The sequence below is a fragment of the Ostrinia nubilalis genome, chromosome 23 (genome assembly GCF_963855985.1).
Source record: "Ostrinia nubilalis chromosome 23, ilOstNubi1.1, whole genome shotgun sequence".
Classification (NCBI taxonomy): Eukaryota; Metazoa; Arthropoda; class Insecta; order Lepidoptera; family Crambidae; genus Ostrinia; species Ostrinia nubilalis.
Window position 1 is genome coordinate 1,508,535 of NC_087110.1, and position 27,417 is coordinate 1,535,951.

The window sequence follows — 27,417 nt, forward strand, 5'->3', positions numbered from 1 at the left end:
GCACCATTAATTTGGATTAACTGGGATTGTTTAGATTTTTACGCCGGGTTTTTTTGCAGGTTAAAGGAAAATCGTGGGTAGAGAACTTCCCATGAACGTGGAATTTATTAAATGATTTTAAACCTTGTGTCCACCCACAAGGTGGACCGACGACCTGATAAAGGTAGCAGGAAGGCGCTGGATGCAGGCCGCTACCAACCGTGCGATGTGGCAGTCATTGGGGGAGGCCTACGTTCAGCAGTGGACGTCCTATGGCTGAAATGATAATGATGATGGTGAAACCTTATGTTAGGAAAAACTAACTTCCAAATTGATTGGAGAAATCAATATCAACTGAGCAAGAATCGATGCCTGGATTAGTAAGAATATTGGTACCAAATTTCCTTGTTAACATTTATAGGAAAAACTTTGACACCCACTAACCCATCGACCTATAAATAAATAGTTAGAACGTTCCATAACTATTTCTGAGTCCATCGCTTCAACATAACTACATAACCTAAGTTAAGCCAAGTTTACCCGTTCACCAAGTTCCTAATACGCCACGTATAACTGGATTACAATAAAAGCAGGAGTTGAAATCCTCAGCATTCAGAGACCGTACGTCAAAGGACAATAAGGAAATCCAAGATACGCGGACCACAAAAGGACAAAGGCCAGCGTACAAATTGTTCAGGGAATTCCACAAATCTCTGGTATTTGTGGAATCCCTACCGGGGGTGGGACCAAACGTGCCCATTCTTGGCCAGTTTGTGTACTAGATTGTTGTTAGAAAAATAGGAATGACTTTGTAATTGGACAAATTGGCCTGAAACAATATTGGTTTAATGGAAATGGAATTATTTTTAACTACTGGAAAATGTAGTACTTCAATTTTTGAAGGATTTAATGCCTGTTGCTCGGTGTTTCTTTACGAGATCAAATCAGAAATGACTCCTCATTTCTGATTTGATCTCGTAAAGAAACACCGAGCGAGATCCGTAAACGAACTAAAGTCGCTGACATAGCTCGTTAGATTAGCAAGCTGAAACACATATCTTTCAATATGTAGAGACAGTTAATAATCTTCCAATAGAATTAATATTAAGTTGGACTTACACTTAAAAATAAATTCAAGTATTGTTTAGGAGATTTTCAAAAATAAAAACTGGCTATTATTAAACCAACATGCTTTTAGGGGTAGAACAGAGGTCAAGCTACCTCCTAAAGCAGTTTGATTTACCTGTTCTAGTACACCCTGTATACAGGGTGGAAACGATAAGTGATCTCACTCGATTATTTCTATACTATACAAGATATCAATAAATTAGTTACTGATCCTGAAAGTGCTTCATGAGCTCTATCAAACGGTATTCATAATAGGTTACAGAATAAACTGGATCTATCCGAAAATTCAATGTTTCCAGCTTCCATATATTTGGTAAAGTCACATTATTTTAAAAACTACACATGATATTGTAAAACTGATTACTGATTCTAAAAGTGCTTCACAAGCTCTATCCAATGGTATCAATAATAGGTTACAGAATAAACTGGATCTATCCAAAAATTCAATGTTTCCTTCTTCCATACATTTAGTACTACCACACTGATGATACTCATATCTTGACAATATTATAGCAAGTAAAGCCTAAAACCAATGTTTTACATGAATAATTTTAAATATGAATACAATTTACGAGTTTATTATAAAATAAAATAAAATTACACTTCTAATATTGTGTGTCTGGCATACATTTAGTATGGAAGCTGGAAACATCTGGGGGCACGGCAGTGCCCCCACCAAGTCGAGCAAAAAAGCGGCACGGCCGTACCATCCTTTTCTCAAAGCAATTCAGGCCATTTTCGACCGCCTGTAACTTCGTTGTGGATAAAACTAGAAGGCTGAATTTTCATTAGCTATGCAGGCATTGTAAAGACACGGTATATTTCAAATTTCATTCAATTTGAACCAGTAGTTTAAGAATTATAACGGTTCAAAGTTTCTTAATTTAATCACTCACTGACTGACTCACCGATCATCAAAATTCTAAGGCACTACTAGCAGACCTAGAAGCTTCAAATTAATTTGGAATAGAAGTAGTGTTTGGTGTATGAATCAAGGAAAAACTAAAATATTTGGGGGCACGGAAGTGCAACCGCCAAGTCGAGTAATTTTTTTTAATTTCGGTCTAGTTTTCTAGATACATAACTGTTGCCTACAAAATACAAAAAGAAATGAGATCCCATCAAAAACAATACCTGTCAAAAAACCAAGTCTCGCAACTCAGTTGTTCTACGGTAAAAAGTTGTGAGATCCATGTAATACCAAGTCCAGGCCAGGAAATCTTTAACGTTTTACATAAATATATTGACTTGGCCATCGCATGAAAATACGTGTAAATTATTTAGTGCGATGGCCAAGTCAATAATTTATGTAAAACGTTAAAGATTTCCTGGCCTGGACTTGGTATTACATGGATCTCACAACTTTTTACCGTAGAACAACTGAGTTGCGAGACTTGGTTTTTTTGACAAGTATTGTTTTTGATGGGATTGAATTTTCAGATAGATCCAGTTTATTCTGTAACCTGTATTATTGGTACTGTTTGAAAGAGCTCATCAAGCACTTTCAGGATCAGTTTTTCAATATCTTGTATAGTTTAGAAATAATCGAGTGAGATCACTTAACGTTTCCACCCTGTATATACTCAAACTAGTTTCAAAGTCAAACTTAGAGTAATTTCATAACACAGGCTTCCATCTCCGAGTTTTCATACTCCCAAAGTAAAACGTATTTCCTAACCAGTACTAAATTCCTTATTAGCCCTAGAAAGTTCTATGCAAACATTTCTCAGTGCCACTCAATTTTAGCTGTTAGCTAAATAAGTTCCGGACGACAAGGCTTGTTCACGCCTGTCTGAATGTCGTAAGTTATGCCTGTAAATGAACGAGATATGTCACGACAAGACCTAGATTTTGGGGGCGTTGTAGCGGAGTTTATTTTGGTTTCATTTTGTTTTATAGGTCTTGACTAAGTCAGTGCTTGAAGTATGTGAGCGGCACGGGAGGGTGTCATAGTCATACTCATAGTCACAGTCACAGTCACAGTCACAGTCACAGTCACAGTCAGAGTCACAGTCACAGTCACAGTCACAGTCACAGTCACAGTCACAGTCACAGTCACAGTCACAGTCAGAGTCACAGTCACAGTCACAGTCACAGTCACAGTCACAGTCACAGTCACAGTCACAGTCACAGTCACAGTCACAGTCACAGTCACAGTCACAGTCACAGTCACAGTCACAGTCACAGTCACAGTCACAGTCACAGTCACAGTCACAGTCACAGTCACAGTCACAGTCACAGTCACAGTCACAGTCACAGTCACAGTCACAGTCACAGTCACAGTCACAGTCACAGTCACTGTCACAGTCACAGTCACAGTCACAGTCACAGTCACAGTCACAGTCACAGTCACAGTCACAGTCACAGTCACAGTCACAGTCACAGTCACAGTCACAGTCACATTCACAGTCACAGTCACAGTCACAGTCACAGTCACAGTCACATTCACAGTCACATTCATACTCATAGTCAGGCATTTATTCCATAAACAAGATCCTATTCCATATTTGAGACGGTCAAACGACAGCGAGATTTGCATGGTCTGTCACGTCGTAATATTATTATGTCAATGTCACCCCTCCCGTACCAATCCCATACCTCATGCACTGACCCAGTTCAACGCTATTCCTTTAAGGCAAGTACCTACTTCAAGATGTTAAAGGCTTTTCAATAATATTAGAGCAAGTTATATATAATAAAGTGAATAAGTGATCTGAAGGGGCCTTGACGTTAATAAATTATTTGAATTTGGCTAAGGTTTAATAGTATAATCCACTCAAGACATTTCAATGTTGATATTAAACTTAGTTATTTATGGTTAAAGTGACGGTTAAAATAAGGTTGAGCAACTCACGCCCGTTTTCACTATCAATCCCTAATTTTTAAGTGACCCCTAACACAACAGGAATTTTGTTTTCAAAGGGGTCACTTAAAAATTAGGAATTGATGGTGAAAACGGGCATCAGTCTTATATTGTTTGTGTTAAAATTTATTATGCTTGAACCACATAAAGCTAGCATAAGCTCGAATATAAGCGACCACTGAATTCATCAGTCCACCACGCAAACCGAGCTATCATCGCTTCAACTTATTTCAACACTCGAGAGAATAATCAAGTTACATAAAACCCCCATGCCTTTCTATGTTCTATTCCAACTAACGCTATGTAAATACGGCCCCATTTATGGTACCCCCATAAAGTTTTATGTGTTTATGTTTGTGTGACGGCGAAGCGTCGCCATGTGGTATGGGAACCACTAAAGATTATGTCTCTTGGTGTTAATGTAATCAACTCCTAGTGGGATGAGTGTTACAAACGATGTTTTTGTTCTAAAATAACATCTATTACAATCGTTAAAGATGTCACTGTGTTCAATCTTATGTGTCAATTTTCGTATAAAAGATATGAGAAGGAAATACACAGTATTAATAAGGTGATCGAATCAGAAATGAGGAGATCCGCAGGAGAACCAAAGTGACTGACAAAGCCCGCAGAATCGCTAAAATCAAGTGGCAGTGGGCGGGGCACATAGCTCGTAGAGCTGATGGCTGCTGGGGCAGAAAAGTTCTGGAGCGGCGACCATGAGCCGGAAGACGTAGCGTGGGCAGGCCTCCCACTAGGTGGGCCGACGATCTGGTGAAGGTCGCGGGAGATTTGAAGGTTGATGCGGGCGGTGCAAGACTGGTCTTTGTGGAAAACCTTGGGGGAGATCTTTGTCCAGCAGTGGACGTCTTTCGGCCGTAACGAACGAACGAACGATTTAAAGGTACACGAATGATATGGGATGCGCTGCGGTGACCAATAGCGACCTTTGAAATTTTCTAGTGATATTTGAAATCACAACCATAACCTCATTCAGGCAGGCCTGTACTGTATTTATAAGTGGATGTCCTATGGCTGAAATGATGATGAAGAAGACTGATGATCATGCATTTCAAGCCAACTTCTTCCTATAAAATATTTTTGTGTTTGATAAAGAGTAAGCTCGTTAAAATGTACATCAAAACATCACTAACTAAAAACAGGAACAAGAATTGACATAAAAAATAACATCACAAAACATCAAAAACGAACTGTATTCATTTTCACTCGCACCGGCAGCGTACCAAAACTTGATAAGTCCGTTTTCCTCTAAAACATCAAACCAGAGAGAAATTCGTGAAACAAAAGCTTTTTTCTGACATGTCGTGGAAACTAATAAACGAAACGTCAACGTAAAGACAGCAGTCAAAAACACTGTGACATCTATTCTAGTTGAAATAGAGTCGGTTTTGCAACGAAATTGTGTAGTTTGACATGCAGTCCCGAGGCTTTGAGAGTCGTAGCAATATCCCGTTGTCAGTTGCATTTTGAATTCTATTTCTATTTGTATAGAGTGTATTTTGTGTTTCGCGGTTGGCCAAATAAAAACTTGTAAGAAATAGCAATTTAAGTTAAAGAAATAGTGATATTGTCGATATTGGAAAAAATATTCGATTTTCAGGAGCTGTCAATGTCTTGAAAATTCACTTTAAGTAATCAACAAATAAAATGTTTTTTTTTTTCATATTTTTTGCAACAACAAAATGGTGGCTTTAAATACAGGTGGTTTTTTTGTTACATATTATTTATAATTCAGCGGTGAAAGTTTTAGTTACAATACTACGTAGCCACAATGTTCATTGTATGAGTGAATTTTGATGAAATTAAGATAATAGAAAATTAAGATAATTTTAATTTGATTTGATTTAACATATTCCAGAAATCATATTAATTGTAGCTTTCATTCATAATAGTATGGGCTTTAAATTCAATTGCACTATCAAATAAATTGCGCCCATTCAAACGTAAAATTGATAGTTGAATTTCGTAATTGAATTGATTTGCATACGCAATTTATGTTTAACGTTTACGTTTCATATAAATAATATTGTAGTTCATTCGAATTGATATTATTAAACTTATTTTAAACTAGCGGCCGCCTACGACTTCGTACGCGTGGATCCCGTTTTACCCCCTTAGGGGTGGAGTCCTTTCTTAGCGGATGCCTACGTCATAACATCTACCTGCATGCCAAATTTCAGCCCGATCCGTCCAGTGGTTTGGGCTGTGCGTTGATAGATCACCATGTCAGTCAGTCAGTCAGTCGCCTTTGAGTTATATAATAGTTAGATTTGCTCACGGCTGCTGACAATAACTTTGTGATTGTGTTCTAATTATTTGAACAGAGCACTAAACATTAAAAATACTTATAAATCTAGGCCCTTCAACAAAATAAAAAGTTAGTGTAAAAAAAAGAATGAATTAAAATGCACAGGTTCAATCCTGGTAATAGAACGTTTTCTCTGTTATTAATTGCAAAATAATAATGACGGTTTAATTTTATTTTCAATCTATAATATATAAAGCTCGATTCCTACTCATTTATTAATATAAAATTAACAAGTTGTGGAAAACGAAGATTATTGTTGTTACATTTCTGAGATAAATCGACATCATCATTATTACAAATTATATCTGTTAAATAACTCTTAATAATCCATCCAAAATATTCCATAAATTTTCCATTAAACATTTCAAGCAACTCATTAAAGCATCGAGTTTGATTCCAATCGGCAAGCTGTCGGAATAATTCCACGTTTCCTTTTGGAAAAAGAGGGAAAACATAAAATGAGATTATAATGTCTTCATTAGGATGAGAGGTGAATTAAAAACCGGCCAAGCGCGAGTCGGATTCGCGCACTGACGGTTCCGTACAAATTGGAAGGTGTTTTAATTTAGTTAAGGTTTTGAAATCATTGGGGGAGGCCTATGTTCAGCAGTGGACGTCCTATGGCTGAAATGATGATGATGGTTTTCCGGCAAAGAAATCACTTTGTTGCTTGGGTTTTAGCGGACAATAGAAATACCTACATCATCTGTGAATCAAATATCCACATATACAGCCTGGTAACAGACAGACTGTCTGAGTCTTAGTAATAGAATCCGTTTTCACACATTTGGTACGGAACCCTAAAAACCGGGTAAATACGGGTCTCTCTTCGAATAAGGGTTCTATGTGTTCAAGGGTCTGGAGGGACGCAGGTATTGGCTGAATATAACACTGTAGCCAATTAATATGATAATTCCTAAGTATTATTACGGGACTATTCCCACCTCTCGTTCCCACCGCTGCAAGGATCTACAGCTTGACCGCCGATAAAAACCCAACCAGTGAAGGTCAAGTTTTTCACGGAAGAAAGTTAAACTGTCATTGGACCCGCAACGACATAAGTCAGAAGAACACAGGAGGCATCACACTCATCATCATCTTCATCTCAGCCATAGGACGTCCACTGCTGAACATATGCCTCCCCCAATGCTTTCCATGTTGCCCGGTTGGTAGCGGCCTGCGTCCAGCGCTTTCCGTTTCAAGGTAGCACTTTATGATGTCGTCGGTCCACCTTGTGGGTGGACGTGTCAAGCTGCGTTTTCCGGCACGCGGCCTCCACTCCAGAACTTTGCTGACCCATCGGCAGTCAGTTCTGCGTACTATGTGCTCTATCCATTACCACTTCAGCTTGCTAATCCGTCGGGCTATGTCAGCGACTTCAGTTCGTTTACGGATCTCCTCATTTCTGATTCGATCTCGTAAAATCAATAATTGTCACTAAGAAGCAATCATTTATCTCTGCTTCTACGGAACCATAATAAGACATCCACTCTTTCATTAGAATGAGTGGCGAATAAAATTACCGACATTGAGATAGGTCTGCACCCAGAACCGTTCATTTGCCAGATGGCGCTCTTAATATCTTTTCAATAAGGCGAACTTTTGTATAATTCTTTGTTTATTTAAACTACAAATGACTAGATAACCTTATTTAATGTAATGATCATGAAAAAAGACATGTCGTAGGGATAATCATAGTGTATTTATTTAATCAGAAGAAGAGATCTAGCTACCTACAGAGATAACTATGAAATTCGCAAGTAATTCTAGGAATTCTAAATGGTCGCATGAGAGAGGTATTACTGATTTATGAAACAAACAATAATAAACTCTTCAGCTTTATAATATTACAAAATAAGTAAATATACCTTCTTCAGATAACTGCTCCTGAATCAATAATGTACCTACTACTACTGATATTCCTATTTATTTATATTAACCGGCAGACAGTGGTGACTGAGTTTGTTGCGGCGCTTCTTCTCAGCACTTGCCAAATGTTGGTCTCGAAGCGCTGGTAGGGTAAAAAGATTATGAGACATGTAGAGGCTCCTTAAGAGCAAAATATTTGACGATTTGTAAGTACTATTATATAAGTAGTTATTTGTTAATGTTTAGTTGTTTACTATAATAAATTAGTCGATACAAATAAAGAAATTTTGACTTTTACTTCGGTTACACTATAACTTAAGAGACCGCAGTAATATCTCAAGTCCGATAATAGCCACTACCCTTAAAGCACGACTATCAATTTGAGCGTCTCAACGAGATGCAGAAGCCCCTAGATTTCCCTATGGATTGAGTCAAATTACACTGTAGGTATCCAACGACTACACTATAGGAAACGATGTCATTGGTAGATTTAAGCCAATGTAAGTTGTATTGCAATATCCAGCTGGGGTAGGATGCGCGCCGTGATAAAATCTTATCGATGATTTTACGACAAATGTATACATATAGGCTTATCGCGTAAAATCGATAAAAAGGCAGTTTGCCAAAGAACCAATAACAGAATAGATAAACATCGCTTTGATTACATATACCTACCGTTTGAAATTTGAATTACAAATTAGAACGGATCAGTTTTTGCGAGACACTGCAAACGGGACATCCGGGTGAACACTACAATGTCATGTAAAAAACAAAAGTGATCCTGCAAAAAACGGGATATCTCCGTGGGAACAAGCCCTAAGGTTGCTAAATATTTTGGGCGTCAGCTTGGGTAGGTACATTTGCATAATTTCAGCTACAGTACACTGTACTTTTGAAAATGGGTCAAGTTCAAACCGTAAGATTTGACTGACCATATTTAAAATTCCACTTGAGACACACCAAACTAAACAAAACATTTAAAAATGGAAAAAAATCTATAAGTCGACATAATTTGAAAGTTATTTGTTACTTATTCCTTGAAAGGCCGCTGCCAATCGGTCATTGTGGCAGTCATTGGGGGAGGCTTATGTTCAGCAGTGGACGTCCTATGGCTGAAATGATGATGATTCTTTGAAAGAAGCTTTCAATTGACATAAGATGAAATTATATCATTTACATTTTACTATACTGCCTTCTTGTTTATAGCGCTAATTCACACGTACTTTCCAAATAAAAAGATTGCGACACGCCACTTCAAACCAACCGCAAGCTGTAGTAACCACGGACTTACACTCTAGCGTGTTATCAAAGTGTTTAAGTGTCATAAAAATGCTTTAAAATAATTTTCAAGAAAATTTTGTGTAAGTAAATAATTTAACCGTTACTTAATTTACCTCTGAACCATAAACGGGCTCAAGTTTCTTGACTTCCATTGTCTCTGGCACTAGATTCAATATTTACGTCCGTTAAATGTTTAAGCAGTTTAAGGCTGAATTGCACCACCTTATTTTAACCGTAACATTAACAATAACCGGTGCTTTTTGTATGGAGTTTGACAGAATTTTGACGTTTGTCAAAGTTAAAGTAAGATGGTGTAACTCAGCCTTAGGCGTCCTGAACTAACATGGAAGCACTAATTGATTTTGGGGATAAGGCAAACAAACGCTATAGACTGAGACGAACTAGTACTTGTCAGGAAAACCTAACTACCTATTTTCTAAAATATCTAAATATATACGAGTATATAACTCAAAGGTGACTGACTGACTGACTGACATTGTGATCTATCAACGCACAGCCCAAACCACTGGACGGATCGGGCTGAAATTTGGCATGCCGGTAGATGTTATGACGTAGGCATCCGCTAAGAAAGGATTTTACGTAACTCCACCCCTAACGGGGTAAAACGGGATCCACGCGTACGAAGTCGCGGGCGGCCGCTACTAGTTTAATATAAAATAAATCTTTTGGCTCTATCAAGTTCGTTCGTTAGTTCGTTTCGGTCGATTGACGTTCCACTGCTGGACAAAGGCCTCCCCCAAGGAATTGCCTCCAAGGGCCTGCACTGCCCGCATCCAGGTACTTCCCGAGACCTTCACCAGATCGTATATCAGAGAGATCATCACCATCATCATCGAATCATTTACTAGCCGTCTCAACAGGATCATGATTCTAATAATTATTAACTAGAAGCCACGATAGTCGAACAGTGAAGGGGTCGAACTCGTGATTCGAAGAACGCGGTTTCGAATCCCGTCGCCGCTCGACTATTGTGGAGGCCACTCGTGACACAGGCATATTTAGCCTAGTACGAGGGCCTAACGGGACTATTATAGTCTATCCAATATAGCTTGATTAGAATGACGGCTGTCAAACGAATGTGACTAGTGCTGGGTATGTTTCGTACGGTTCACATAGATGTATCGATAAGTTTTCAAAAAAATGATATTAATAAATGCACTCAATTTTTCTTCATATCTTTATTCATAAAAATGACAATTATGATTTAAATTTAAAGACAGTAAAATTTAAAATTCATGTCAAGGGTGTACAACCTAAGTTGTAGTCATTATCATCAGTGTTCTTCAGTAGTTTTTTACTCTCGCTAGAGGGCGGTGGGCATCTCTTCTAGAGCAACGGTGCTATGAATACCCAAAAAATTACCGGTGATTGATTTCCGATGTTTGATTATTTAAGAATGAAATGTTTTTTGGTTTTTAATAGTGAACATTTAGAAAAACGTAATAAGATGACTTAAATATGTTAAAAAATGAGTTAGAAAAAAAATTTGTAAAATATGTTAAAAAAATAGTTTTATTTTAATATGACATTTGTCGATATGTCCCAACACTAACATTTTTGTAACTCGAGATAACCTTGTAGAGACGTCGTTAATACTCTAGCTTGATTTTTATAATTTCGAATTACTACTTATTGGTGTAATTTAACGCTGCATTTACACGAAATTAACATTTTTATTGGAAGCACTGTCGTCGAAAATATTGTTTGTAGGTCAGACGTGAATTATTTCTTGTCCGCCAATATTTAGCTCTCATTGATCGCTACTACAAAGTTATGTCGTTACTTTTGATGGCAGCTGTCATTCTAATCAAGCTATATTGGATAGACTATAGTAATTTGTGCAAATAAATTACTGATATTCTATTAAAAAAATACCTGAGGAAAATGGATGATTGTCCCTGTGAAATATATTTTTCTGAAATAACGTTTATTAGATCTGTCTTACTAGAATTTATACTGATTCTTTTGACAAGTCCGTAGTTTCAGAGATAAAACAAATCAAAGTTGGTATTACAAAGCAAACTTAATCTCCGAATCAATGTCTCTAGTTTTTTCATCAAATCTTTCTTATTACATTTTTCTGGACCCTCCCTTCAGACAATAAAACCCTCTTGAGTTGAAGGACCCTTATCCCCACTTTTACTCTTGGAGAGGTGAATCAAATTTCAATAATTCATTAGCTAAAGTGATTGGCGTATAATATAGATAATGGAAAAGAAGGATTGTTATAATAATATCAAAACAGTTATTTGGAATGACGAATTTGTAAAGAATTTCAAGGTTAGAAATTTCTACGGAATGTCCCCGAGAAATCCAAGAAATAAGAAAAGGCGAATCGTTGTAATAATAAAAAAAAAATCGGAAAAGACGAATATTTTTAACGAATTACAAGGTTGAAAATTTTTATAAATGTCCTTGAAAAATATTACTCAAGTAAAACTAATAAAGCTTTTACCCTTGTAACTAAGGTAAGTAGGTATATTGGTAAATAGTTTGGCACATTAGGTAATTGTAATAAGATACAATTTCGCAACTAAAGTGTACAGCAGACTTATTTAAATTATTCAACAAGTTTTTTTTACTATTTTAGAACATGATGCCACAATTCTAACCCGTATTTTTAGTCTATTTTCAAATACAATTTACAAAGAGTTCCACGAAATGTTTAATCCTAAATATTGTAATTTGATCTACCCACATAAAACACAATATTTATTTATTCAATATTTTTAAAAGGCCTAAAATACAAAACCATTTATTTTCTATTGTCACAAAACTAATGCCCGTATTCACAAACTAGCTTGCTTAGGTGAAGCAGCAAATCGAACGCACAACGTTGAATAGAGCTCTGTGAATAGCTCGTGTGTCACCCTGCAGTGTTTCCACGCGCACTGTGAGACCTCATAGTAATGTTTGTGAATACGGGCGTAAAACATTATAGCCTTAACGAAGCAAAGCTTTTGGAGTATGGTGTTTCCAGATGCAAAAAATAACTTGCAACAGATTCTAAGATACAAATCTTCAATAGATTTGAAAATCTGATTTGAAAAATTAAGAAGTCTTTTGTTATTTTGAATTAAAATTGACGAAACTTTTCATTCATAAGTCTTTCATTAAAAAAAATCTGAAACATTATTGACAGAATTGAAGCGGTCACTGAAAATCAGAGCTTAAAAGCTTTTCATTACGAAGCTTTCAAATTGATTTTAACTTTGGTTTAGAGATAAGCACTCAAAGAAAGAATATAACAGATTATTTTTAAAGCTACTTACTTAACTTCTTAATGAATACAGCAAAGCTAGTATTTTTAATCTTGTCTTTGTGTAGTCCTATCTAAAGATCACAATTTTGTATTTATATAGTAACTAATTGAAAGCCACCATAGCCGAACGGTGAAGGGGACGGACTGGCCGACTGGAGATCCGAGGAACGCGGGTTCAAAACTTTTATTTAGACATTAGTCAAAGAAAAAAATCTGAACAAAAATTCGACAAGCTTAACAAAAATATTTCAACATATTTTTCCTGAAGGTTCCCTTGGTTTGGTAATAATTGGCATAATATCAGGTGGAATTTAAATTACAAATCTGATTATTTCAGCCAATTTTTCTCTTGACTTGTTTGTGTAGGATATATATTTTAACGACGTTACTCAATATTGGGAAAAATGCCAACATCGATATTACGAAACGAACGAATATTAACAGTTGTAGGTACATACATTGCCTTGGATGCCGGGTGCGTTTATTTATTTTCTATTCAATCTCAAATACTTAAAATGTAGGTCATTTTCGATGTATTTTCTTGCATACATTCCAAATAATATTATGTATGTAGCCCTTGCCCTAGCAATACCGACTTTAGTGACACATATTAACGAATGCTGCTGAGAAGAAGAAAATTAGAACAAACGAAAGAAAGTAAATTAGAATCTTGAAAGCTATGATAATAAATAGTATAATCATGCTATCAATTTGAAATAAATCATAATAAAGTGAGCTTCAAAAGTGTTTAGAAATGACGTCACAGTTTATGACGCTTGTTTACCCGCTCATGTTCACAAACATTGGAAAGCCCGTGATTTTCAATATCATTTTCCCATAAAAAATAAGTATTACGACACGTATCGCCTATCCTTTGTCATTTACCATACACCAAGCAACATAATTATTATGTAGTCTAATCACCCTCTCATTAACGAAGTTGGAAACTCGAGCTCGCGTTCAAAGCCTGAGGTAAAGACGCGAATGACGGGTAGATTCTAATGTAGATAGCAGTCGCAGTTACTGTTCGAAGTTGGGCAATTCAGGAAGTTGCTACGTGTAGGTATAAGATGTTCGTTAACCTCTATGTGTTTTTTTATCCACAACGAGGAAGCTCTTGGCCTGTATCTAGCGAAAATGTGGAAGAAACAGTGTGTTACAATATACTACGAAGTAGCATGTAGCCCCACCAGCATAGATGACAAAATATAATCGTATCGTTAACCTAACGATAAATCTATATCGTTTCATTTACGATATTATACACTGGTCATCACAAAAATCGGCCCACCTATGTTTTACAGAAAAACTCGTTTCTACTGACACAATCATGGTACCCCAACAATATGGGTGTTATTTGAAAGCCCAATAAATATCCTTAAAGAAAAACACATTTAATTTCCTAATAAACGATTAACATATACAATAAATGTGACTTGAAAAACTTGAAAAAAGACCTCACTTTGGGCTCACCTCTGGGATCAATTAGACCAATTTTTATGGTTATAAAACCAAATAATGATCTCACGTGTCCTCTTTAACAGATGGATAGCGACTAATCCCAACTTAACAGTTTTATAGCCATAAAAGTTGGCTCAAGCGTAACTACCTATTTTTTGAAGAAGTGACTCTGGATTCTTCTACAGACACATTTTTGGGGTAAAAACCTTTCCTTTAATGAAATGAAGTTTAGAACTAGGCTTTTAAATGGTAATATAGTATAGTAATATTGGTGGGAAGTGGGGATGCATACGTTTGAAAGTGCTTGTCGCGGGTGGGTCGATTTTTATGATGACCAGTGTAACTACGAGTTTGTGTGAGTCATCATAAATTTATAAATTAATAACACTCTTTCTCTTTTTATGTGTAGCGAACACAATTCCAACTAATATTATAAATGCGTGAGTTTGTGAGCATGGATATTTATGTCAATAAAGATGTTTATAACTTTTTCATACAAAAGCCACCTAACGGATTTTAATAAAACTTTATACCTAGTATTGTATTGTAACTGTTAATACGCCATCAGAATAACTTAATTGTGGCAATTATTTACTGATTTCACGCATGCGAAGCCGCGGGCAAAAGCTTGTTTAAAATATTCTTTCTTTCAAGTTATCTTTTAACTAAATTGCCAAGTCAACGATACGTCGTTATTTATTAACATTTCCCGATAAATCGCCTTTCGCCGAACTTCGCAAACTGCCTGCTACATATTTATTTGCCGAATGCTCAGAGCTCTGACTTTGTCGTTTGTTTGTTTCGTGTAAACTGTAAACACACACTGTTTGAAGTACTAGTCTCGATTCTGATTAGGTATTTGTGAGATTGTCAGCAAATATACGAATATAGAGTTCATGGTAGATCTATGATCTTTGGGTTCACGGTCGGTTGCGTTTGTTTGGACAAGTCAGGTTTGCTAAATATACTGGACAGCATGCCAAGCTATTGATTTCACAAAAAGGTTACGGAGACATCAAAGATAGGAATTTTTCTCTAGTTTTAGTTTTTCTTAGCATGTTTTGTCACAAAATTAATACGAAAGGAAACATTTAAAAACACTGCTACTAGGCAGTATTTTTCCAATATGGCGGCGCGAGCGGCAACCATACGAGGTCGCAAAGTTGAAATTCAAAAGAGCACATCGAAGTATACCAATTTTCGTTACTCCCGGAAAACTTTCCAGGTACCAAATGACTGGACTATTAGGCCCAGAACAGACGGTGAAACGCAACTGCAACGAAACTGCAACTGCTAGTTACTTTTGAGTTGCATCTAAGTTTCTGCCATAGCGTCCGTTGAGAGACCACACATGACGCGACCAGTTTGAAACTTTCAGTTTCAGTTTCATTTATCAGAATCATCAGAAAGTTGCAGTTTCGTTGCAATTGCGTTTCACCGTCTGTTCTGGGCCTTAGGCGTTATTAATTTGCAACAAAAAATAATGTGAAGCCGAAGCCCAGAGGTAGAGCATCATTAGGCGCTAGTGCTACCCGAATCACTGTGACCTTTGATAGTTTTGGAGTTATGTTTTTTTGGGACACCCTGTATAGTCTGATGAGCTACCATCTGTACTGTATCGTTTTAACTAAAGGAGGACAGCTGAGTTTTTTTTATTTTAATTTTGAATTAAATAGAATTTTCACAACGATCAGTCTTTAATGTTCTTACACACGTCATAATGTAAACTTTAACTGCTCCGTGACAAAGTATTGCACGATTATTTAATTAGAACCAAAATTTTATTAGCAAAATCATTGAATAAGAACAAAAATTGCCTTGCCATAGAAACTTCGAGCAGGTAACTAACTTTAAAAGAACACACTTTTCTAATGTATCTTTTAGTTTTGTTGATTCATGATGGTTTGTTATAATGCAACCCTTGAGAGTTTTTGTCACTCGTCAAAAAACTACGTTATTTAACAATATTGAGCTGTCCAAGCAAGGTACTCTGTCACTATTAGTTACAAAAGCTATGATGTTTATTTAACTAAGCAGTCCAATCAAGGTACTCTGTCACTATTAGTTAAACCACTTCAGTAACCAGCTCTGCTGCTCAGGTTTGTAACCATAAATTACAATTAAGGTAGGTATTGTGGCAATTGCTTAACAATTGCCAAGTGGCATACCAATAACTTAAGTGCCAGCTTAGCTCAGAATTATGGGCTGTCAAGATCGAATGACCCGCTTGGCAGACGGACATTACATACAAATACATATAAACTTGTACTGTGATTTACTTAGCCTGAGTTGCACCACCTAATTTTGACCGTAACTTTAACGATAACCGGTGCTTTTTGTATGGGATTTGACAGATTTTTGACGTTTGTCAAAGTTAAAGTAAGATGGTGCAAGCCAGCCTTAGAGGCCAGAACCGGTGCAAAAGCGCTTCTTTTTATGTGGCACCATGCAGAAAATAATATGAGTTGATTCTTCTCAGAACTGGCCCATTTATTGTCCCAAAGCAGTGGTAGGGTTAATATTTTGGGACGTATAAAAGTGCTTTTTAAAAGCTGACTTGCAAAAATAAATTGAGTTTTTGAGTTTTGATTGACTTTTTATATTGAATTGAAGCGACTATTTTTACGGCATCCTGTGTTTTGCAAATACAGTTCGTGTCAAGTAACATGCATTAACAATAAGCTTAACCACTAACTAGTGACTAACCAAAGCCGAGCAGAAAATTTTGCCTTCGATGAGAATCGAACCTGGGACCTTTGGGTCTGAAACAGGCAGTCTTACCACTAGACCACAGAGGCTTATACTCATGCATGTTCACGAATAATCCAAAAATACTACCCTTTAATATTCAACTTAGCACGAATTTTAAAAAATTAAACAACACAGCTAAACGACGGTTCACTTTCCCTCTAAAAACTTCCACTTTTTTCACAAAAAGCACGACCTCTACACGAACTTTGTTCAAACGCGTTCGTGTATTTTGTAGACAATACATCCAAGTCTAAAGTTCAAAAGCTCGGAGCGTCGAAGTCTAGGTTAATACCTAAAGCTTTTAAGCTTATTGCTTCTTGAGCTTTCTCAACAATTTAAGAGGTCCAGGTATTTTTAAGAAACGTGCGTTTGATTCTGAAAGTTATGTGGACAGACAAGTTTGAAATTAGGACACTTTTAAATTTAGAAAATATTAATAATATCGTCCAAAGTATGTAGTAGGTTTATGCTTAATTCATCAATTATGTGTCTGGTCTTATTAAATCTTTGGTGATTTTAATGAAATATAGCCTTTTAGCCAGAACGCTTAAAACTTAATAGAGAGGTCCCAAAACAATTATCTAGATAGAACTAGTAATTAAATTAACATCTGGACTGAGAGTTTCAAATTTGAATCTAGGTACGAATTATTAACCTAAAACAGACCTAAAATAAGATAATAATAAATAAGAGGTTAAACAAATAATGAAGGCCAACTGAAATAATTCTAAAAGTCGTTATATATAACACAGAAATGATTCCCAATGGACGACAAAAGCCCAATGGTGTCGGTGTCAGTGTCTCAATTTCAGAATTGCCAGTAATTGCCCGTCGTCGCTAGACTGTTGTGGTGAACGTACCTACTCGTAACACAAGTATTACACAGGGTGGAATTTTGTAATGCCACCTTAAGGGAAAGTACTCTTAATACTGTAGATAGAAAATTTTACTCAAAAGAAAACATTCCTTTATGTTTTAAAATAAATAGAACTGCATTCAAAGATGTCCAAAAATTTGCTTGCTATACACGGGAATCGAACCAACTAAAAATGTTAAAAATGACATCCTGTATTTTTATTACATAAGTCGTTAGGGTTAAGGATAAGGATGAAATCTCTCAAACAAAGTTGATAAATCAAATGAAAAGAAAACCATGAAATCTTAATTAGATATTGTAATTATTTACAGAAAATTGTAATGGTATGTTGGTTTTTCGAAAAGTTTTCGAAAATCTGAATGCAGTTCTCTTTCTTTTCAAAAATAAAATAATGTTTTCTTTGAGTAAAAGGATAGTGCCAGGGTCTGGACCAAGTGTTGCCCAGAATCAACCCATAGTGCATTTTGTTCCTCAGGCCTATACTAATGTGTAAACCGAAGCGCACTGAAATCTATCCCTGGAGTTAAGAGAAAAAAAGAGTTTTGTTTTGAATTATTTACATACAAAATATCATTGATGTATACGTACTACGCATCAGATTTCGCGATTGTGGCATTAAATAACACTCGCTATGTTGAACTTAACCATATTGCATCCGTACACGTTACTTTAGTGCGATTTAGACATTCTTTAAAACGATCTAGCGCTGTTTTAATTGTTTAGTAAGTTGACAGAAATTCATTATTTCCAAAATGAAACAAGAAGTTTTAGTTCTCTATCCTTGCAAAAAGTCAATTTATTTGTGTATTAGAATCGATTATTAAAGTTATTGTAAGCTAAAACTTCTTGCTCCATTTTGGAAATAATTAATTTCTGTCAACTAACCAAACTAATGCAACAGCGCTTGATCGCTTATAAAGAATGTCGAAGTCGTACTAAAGTAACGTGTACGGATGCAATATGGTTAAGTTCAACATATGCGAGTGTTATTTAATGCCAAAATCGCGAAATCTTATGCGTAGTTCGTATACATCGATGATATTTTGTATGTAAATAATTCAAAACAAAACTCTTTTTTTCTCTTAACTCCAGGGATAGATTTCAGTGCGCTCCGGTTTACAAATTAGTATTGGCCTGTGGAACAAAATGCACTATGGTTTGACTCTGGGCAGCACTTGGTCCAACTTCCATACATGGATTGGCACTGTCCTTTTCTATCTACAGTATTAAGGGTACTTTCCCTACAGGTGACATTATAAAATTCCACCCTGTATTTAGCTTAGCTCAAGAGGTTAAAGAATTTTTTAATACCTAATAAATTACATCAATAAAATTGAGTACTAATTAAGTATTGATAAACAAATTAAAGGACGAACATGATGTAACATTCCAAGTAAATACCATCGGGGTCTATCTGAATAATACGGATGCCTGTGGATCTAATGCAAAAATGCCTGACCCAATATTTCGCTGGGAATGAGGGTAATGCCTTATTTTCTCTATTCTCCGAACGAATATTGTCTTTTATTCGTAGTGTGTTCGCGTAAATAGGAGTAAAGAGAATACACTGCCTACATTGCCTGGTAAGAATTTTCCGACGAATCAAAATCTATATTTATTCTCTATAGCACCAATAGTACTTACATTTATTGCAAATCAAATGATGACCAACATACGGTAACAAAACAATACAAATAACTGTTTAAACATAACAAAATAATTATAATAGAATGCAAACAATGATCAAAGGCAAACTTACATGGACTTAATTATGTCAAAATTGTAGTGTAAACAAGTGTGTTGACATTTTAAACTTTAATATTTTAATGCGTAATATCATCAACAACACACCGATTTTTCCCAAAGGTCAGACGTGTTTGTTTTTGATTTAAGTCAGCCCTTTGATGTGTCAAGCTTGACTGCAAAGAAAACGGGGTACCCCAGGGCGCAGTTTTGGGCTCGGTTGAATAACGTTTTATTATTAAATTAGGAGTGCTGTTTATATTATGTGCTTTAAGCTTGATTAATTCTTGCGTTGTCAAGGAAAATGGGGTATTGGGGGAGATGTTTTCCTACTTCACCCACAGAAAAAGTAAATGTAATAGGCTCGCTATGCTTGATTTCGTTTTGTACGGATTGTGACAAACACGCTTCCGTAAGTCTATAAGAATATATCCATAAAATATAACACTGTGTGAGATACAATTCTTATTGTTATAGACATAGAATTTATAAGAAGTACAATCTTTTAATTTACTTTCTATTTGGAAATATTTCAATATTGAAGTAGTCATGAAATAAGTGATATAGAAGTCTATTTTCTGCTTTCTGCTGATAGTAATAAAGGTATTCTAAGTTTAAGGCAATATGGCGATATAAATTCTTTGACCTTCTCCATACTGTTCTTCTAAAGTTGTTTCTAGATCTAGAATTTTCCACGCGCAGATAGTTGCTATGAGAAGTAGACATCTGTGAAGAAAGGGAGAATTTTCCAATATTAATCAAGCACTGAAACTGGGGTAGAAATCTTATAGCGATCGAAGCCACATGCTAAATTCAGTTCAATATAAAAACATGATCAAAACTTCCGTAAATTCAAGTTCAATACCTTCCAAGTACAACAAAATCTGTAGTTTAATAGGTACTTTCCTGGTACAAAAACGGAAAAAGTTAAATCAGAATGCCTACCTACCCTCACATTTGGAGATCCCCAAGCAATTTGCCGGTTCGCAGCGTCCGAGGCTTCCCAGCTCGAGAGGGTCATCCGTCATAATCAGCTCCATTCGGGAAAACTTGCCTAGACTCAAATTAGGATTGATTCTAGCTCGGAATATGTTTTTGCCTAATCTTAATCGGAATGGATGGAGTGAATAAGTTGGTGTAATTTTGGAAGAAATTATTTACTTACTAGCTGTGCCCGCGACTTCGTACGCGTGAAAACCCGTTTTCGCAACATTTTTAATTTTTGCTCTGCACCTATTACTCGTAGCGTGATGGTATATAGCATTCCTTCCTCGATAAATGGGCTATCTAACATTGAAATATTTTTTCAAATCGGACCGGTAGTTCCTGAGATTAGCGCGTTCAAGTAAAGAAACAAACAAACAAACTCTTTAGCTTTATAATATTAAGTATAGATTTACAAAACAGAAGTACCTACAAGTTGTATAAGCAGTCAGTCTGATTGAGCCATGTTTAAAGGCTATGGTTCTTTTAAGTGTGGCATTAGATTGAACAAATCCATAAAGTAATTTAATTTAAATTAATTAATTTGATGTAAATTACGTCAAAGTTTCATCAAAAGTAGTTCTTACTTGTGCCTCTTCTTAGTTTGGAGTAATAGAAGCAAAATTATGCATGCATTGTCGAAATAAATATTGCATAATTTATTTTGTTTACTTACTAACTATTGGTGGAAACAGTTTGGTAGAGCTAAAATGCATCTTTACAACTCTAGGGTTGATTTAAAGCGAACTCAAGAGCATAACAATTCAAGAATAAAATATTAAGATTAACCAAATTCTTAAAAGTGATGACTGTTGGGTGACGGCCTTTCTCAGAAATTCCTACCTAAAATCAAGATGTTATTTTAGTGACGACGAGTTCCCAGAAGGAATTCACAAAAGGCGCCTTTTTCTCAAAATAATGATTAAAATTCCTGAGAATTACGAAAATTTTGAATCGAGTAAAATTCAAATTACAACTTGAATATGGAAAAACAATATTTAAATAACAATTTAGTACCGAAAATCTCAGTTTATGTTTTCATTGGTACTCGTAATATTATCATTGTACATTTTTATTGAATACTTTTACTCTGCAAGGTTATCTATACATTTCTGGATATTAATAAGTAATTTTAGAAATTAAAAATTTGTTCTATGAATCTTCTCAATTCTATATTATTAGCTATTTAGCATGCCAAAGTTTAATAACTTTTTGTGAAAATAAAACACCTAACGCATCAATTTCGTCTTCGTCACCTTTTTGTAACACTACCTTCTAACAGTTTCTTGAAATTGAATAAAGAAACATTGATCTCCAAAAGCCATGGTCCCTGAATAACCCTTATCTTAATGACGGCCATCAGTCACTCCTGGAGCGTCACTCCATCCATCTTGCTGGACCACCGCTGGATTATGATCAACGAGCTGGGATCTTGACTGATCTGAGGCGATGGCGCGGAAAATTGCGATGTTAGAAGTGTAAGAAGGAGATTAACCATTTAAAGCTTTTTGGAGACATTTTTTGATTATGAAAATTTGTATGTATATTCCTCCCGTGTCCCCACGACAGTTTGGAGGGATCCAGTAATGCAGGATTCCGAAAAACTGGACTGTCGTGTGAACACACAAGTGTTTGAAATTTGAATTCTGAATTCGAATGGATCAGTTTTTTGCGCTGCTTCTTCTCAGCGCTGGCCCATTTTTGTTAAAGTAGTCGTAGGGTTAATACTGGGACGTGTAAAAGTGCTTTAAGCCTACTTGCATAAATAAATGAGTTTTAGTTTTTATGAATTTTTGCGGGACACTGCAAACATGTTCTTATGAACGTTACTATTAATACATCCTACAAAAAACAGTAGGTACCTGCTGGATGTCTCTGTGGAAACCATTTATAGTTAAGGTATTATTGAAACGGATAGACATAATGGAATCAGACATGATGAATGAAAACAGGAAAACAAAACACAGTGATGGAAAAGAAGGGAAGTGATAGAGTGGTGATTCGTTTGGGGCGGTTGAAGGACAGCGGAAGGTTTATAACAATAATGAGGATTCTGCTGATAATTCATAACACTATAAGTTGTATGTTTTGAGCAAGGACTTCACATAAAATCTACTATTTTATCTACTTGCATGTTAGGGAAATGAAATAACATAATAAATACATATTCAGTGCTAAAATAAAAGGTACCATAATTTGAATGGAAACATTTCTATTTTCTTTTTAAACGGTACTAATAATTAGTTTATAAATTCGGGAAAAGCACAGAGTCTGCAAAGTACACACAAAAACATTAATTTGCAACTAGAAAACAAAAATGCTCGTTGTGGTTAAACAAGAAAAAATCAGGCTTCGCGTAAATTACTTGTTAAACTAAACAAGGTGCCCATTGCCCCAGAAGCTTAGTGTCCAAAAAACAAGAAGTTAGATAGACATAAAAACAGTTCAAATATTTCTAAAAACGTTTTCTTAAGTCTTGTACCACACCGAAGAAGTCAAGGTTGACCTACAGTACGCTATTGTGGTCTAAATCTATCGATAGCTTCGTACCAACCATTAATCACTATTTGGGCTAGGGTGTACTCCAAATATGGATGATATCGATAGCCCAATCAATTTATGTCAAGGGGTATACTATTTTTTTATTCTTTTGTATTTTCCGCGAAATAGTGTGTTTATTTTAACTAGCTTTTGTGTGCTGCTTCGCCCGCAAAGTCAAAAAGACCAAACTTGACACGAGTTGTGTAATTTGGGCAACACCAAAATTCATTTAGCTTTTTTTTCATCGAAGATTAACACACAAACTTTTACATCTATACTTCTGTCATCATCATCATCATCATTTCAGCCACAGGACGTCCACTGCTGAACATAGGCCTCCCCCAATGACTTCCACATCGCACGGTTGGTAGCGGCCTGCATCCAGCGCCTTCCCGCTACCTTTATCACGTCGTCGCTATACTTCTGTACTACTATATTATAATCTGTACTACTATATTATAAACTAGCGGCCGCCCGCGACTTCGTACGCGTGGATCCCGTTTTACCACCTTCATCTATCTTACGCGGTTTAGATTTTTTCATACAAATGTTTTTTCCCGCTAACTCCCGTACCCGTGGGAATTTTGCAATATCCTGTTGTAGCTGAGCTTTAAGTTTACTAAGGTACCTGCATGCCAAATATCGAGCGTCTAACTTCAGCGGTTTAGATTTTTCATTCAAAAGGATTTTCCCGCTAATTCCCGTTCCCGTGGGAATTCTTAAGTATGCTATAACCTGCCCAGGAGTATGAAGAATAATTGTACCAAGTTTCGTTAAAATCCGTCAAGCAGTTATTGTTTCTGTTTGGAACATACAGACAGACAGACAGACAAAAATTTTACTGATTGCATTTTTGGCATCAGTATCGATCACTAATCACCCCTTGATAGTTATTTTGAAAATATATTTCATGTACAGAATTGACGTCTCTACAGATTTATTATAAGTAGGTATAGATATACATGGGAAAGTAACTCTGACTGTCTGTCTTGCTTTCACGCCTAAACCACTGAACCGATTTTGATGTTTGGCATAGAGATAGTTTGAGTCCCGGGAAAAGACATAGGATAATTTTTATCCCGGTTTTTGAAACAGGGATGCACGCGATAAAGTTTTTTATGACAGATAATATTCCACGCGGGCGAAGCCACGGGCGGAGAGCTAGTTTGTTAATAAGAGTAGGAAGAAAGTAGAAAAGGATAACATGATAATGATGATGAGCATCACTATTATTCACTATTCGAATCGAATGACGTAGCCCTGCGCCCTTTATGCAATTTTATCGCGCAATTTTGTCGATTTTACGCGATAAGCCCCTACATTTGTCGTCTAAAATCATCGATAAATTTCTATCACGGAGCGCATCCTAGCCCGGCTGTAGTATTCACCTTCAATACTCGTATAAAAGGGGCGGTAGAACTTTTCATTACGGCACTAAAATGTTTGATAAAAAGTTTTGATCCGGGCGAGGAAAAGCTCTTTCTAGCTCGGATTTACGCGGATTTTTACCTGAATATTTAAGGAGTAGTTTCTATTTTGCTTTGTTTGTTTCACACGGACTGACATTATTTTTTTCCTGCGTGTTTTAGTATTCTGCTATAAAGGGGGAAACTATAAGTGATCTCACTCGATTATTTCTAAACTATACAAGATATCGTAAAACTGGTTACTGATCATGAAAGTGCTTCACGAGCTCTTTCGAACGGTACCAATAATAGGTTACAAAATAAACTAGATGTATCCGAAAATTCAATGTTTCCAGCTTCCATACTAAATGTATGCCAGCCACACTTTTTGACATCTTGTATAATTTAGAAATAATCGAGTGAGACCACTTATCGTTTCCACCCTGACCCTGATAATAAACTTTGACAATCTTGCAATATAATAAGGCCAATGTCGACAGGGTCACACTATTCAGTTCAGGTAAAAAACCGACTTATTACTTTTTATGGCCTCAGTAATTTAAGTTAACCCATTAACCCATCTCTTAGGTAGGTATAGCAAAATAAATCACTGAAACAATTTAGATTTTTATCATATGTAATGTATGTTACGCTTTATGGCTGAAAAAGTCTTTTTGAACGGTAGTCGTGAGCATTTTCATAAGAACCAGCGCGTTGTGTTTTGTTTCTTCACTCCATGAGCATTAATCGGTCTTTGCGAGTTAATTACACAGTAAGCCCAGCAGCGGCTTGGTGTCGGCGGCTTTATTTCAAAAGAGTCATGTCGATGACTTATACTTTCTATGACTTTTGGCAACATGTGAAGGACTCTACACATCAAGCCCGCCGACAGCCCGGCGGCTTAGTGTCGGCAGCTATATAAGAATCATGTCTATGACTTATATTTTTAAGGACTTTTGACATGTTCGTAGTCGACTCATGTCGGCGGGTTGACGGGTTTGGTTTTTAGACTGCATTAGATAACTATACAAAAAGCTACTAGTAATTATTATGGCTATTAACGTGATGATAATTAATCTTTTACGCTCAAACTGCCTACAACGCTCCCTTCGGAGCATTCAGTTAATTGAAGCTTGAAATTAGTGAGCATTAAGCTCTGTGTCAATAGAGTTTGACAATTTCGTATTTTATGAGACGATTCGAAACTACTAAAGCAGAAATTAAACCACTTCCTCGTTCCAATATTATTTTAGTTGCCAATCAAATATAGTTTTATTCAAATCTCTAGGGACAGCAAATTTCGAGTCAACACGAACGTTTATTTCATCATACTTCGCTTCATTTTCCCATTCACTGCCCCGGCGAACTTTGTACCACCTATTTTTATCAAAAATAACATAGGATTGATAAATTAAAGTCTTTATCGAAGAAATAAATGTGAATTTATTAACACCAAACAATTACATGTACGGATCGTAGATCAGAGAGTAGAAAGGTGACAGAGCTGTCATAGACAAAATAAAAAAATAAAAATACGGTCAAGCGTGAGAAAAAAGGTTCAACACTCCCTCTACATTTAAGCCTTTCACAAAACAAAGATAACAAAAATCTATGTTAGTTACTTATGCATTAGTGTTATGTACCTCCACAATTACAAATTAAAACATTTTACAAACAAGTACATAACCAAATTATATTATTTTACTTTTGGAAAAGAGATTCAAAAGAGAACATACCAAGTTTAAGCCTTAAGAATTGAAACTTATCCTTTGACAATGCTTTTGTAAATAAATCTGCAAACTGATTATCAGTATTTACATACTTCAAAGTTATAATTCCTAAATGATATTTCTCTTTGATAAAGTGGTATCTAATGTCAATGTGCTTACAGCGTTTATGAAAGTTGATATTTTTAATTACGCTAATAGCACTTTGGTTGTCTAAGTGAATACATATAGAGTCCTGCGTATAAACATCTAGATCACACATTAATTGTCTCAACCACAGAGCTTCTTTAGTGGCAGCACAAGCCGCCATGAACTCGGCTTCGGTCGTTGAAAGAGCTACCGTTTGTTGCTTTTGACTGGACCATGTCACAGCCGCTCCGTTTTTCAAAAAGACATAACCGGTCACTGAGCGTCTTGTGTCGACGTCATTAGCATAATCGGCATCACTATAACCGGTGACTTCTGAACACTCTGGTGATCGGCTGTAGAACAAGCCATGCTGTTTCGTATCCTTCAGATACTTTAAGATTTTCTTGACAGCATTCCAGTGACTCTCATTGTAGCAATTAAGAAATCGACTTACCAGACTGACAGCATACATTATGTCTGGTCGACTCACTATAGCCAGGTGCATGAGGGAGCCCACCGCTTCTCTGAAGGGTATGTTCTTTTCAGGCTCACCGTCTTCCTTCTGCAACTTCACGTGCGGATCGACTGGTACGCTGTTGGGGTTGGCATTATACATATTAAATCTGTGCAGCAGTTGGTCTACATATTTAGTCTGATGTATAAATATGCCTTTGTCTGATTTCTCAATTTGCATTCCTACAAAGTTACTAGGTTTATCTAATATTTTCATTTCAAATATGGTCTGCAAATCATTTGTTATTGTTTTCAGTGTATTTTTATCTTTACAGAACAATAATCCATCGTCTACATACAGGCAAAGATAACACTTATTATTATTGATTTTAGCAACATATACACATTGATCAGCTGTGCATTGAGTAAAACCAAATTTCTTTAAAACAGAGTCAAATTTCTTATTCCAGCAACGTGGAGACTGTTTAAGACCATACAATGACTTGTTAAGTTTACATACCATCTTTTTATCACAGGACAGACCTTCAGGTGGACTCATGAATATGGTTTCTTCTAGCTCACCATAAAGGAAAGCAGTCTTCACATCAAGCTG

The 27,417-nt window shown here is 36.1% G+C and overlaps 1 protein-coding gene across 1 annotated transcript in view; it reads right to left on the minus strand.

Moving 5' to 3' along the window:
* The window catches only part of LOC135083160 (uncharacterized), a 137,505-nt gene extending 110,538 nt beyond the window's left edge, over positions 1 to 26,967 (minus strand). The window contains exon 1 of the mRNA XM_063977895.1: positions 26,806 to 26,967. Within this exon, the coding sequence (XP_063833965.1) occupies positions 26,806 to 26,967 (162 nt within the window). The remainder of the gene's footprint in view (positions 1 to 26,805) is intronic.
* Positions 26,968 to 27,417: the final 450 nt, after the last annotated feature.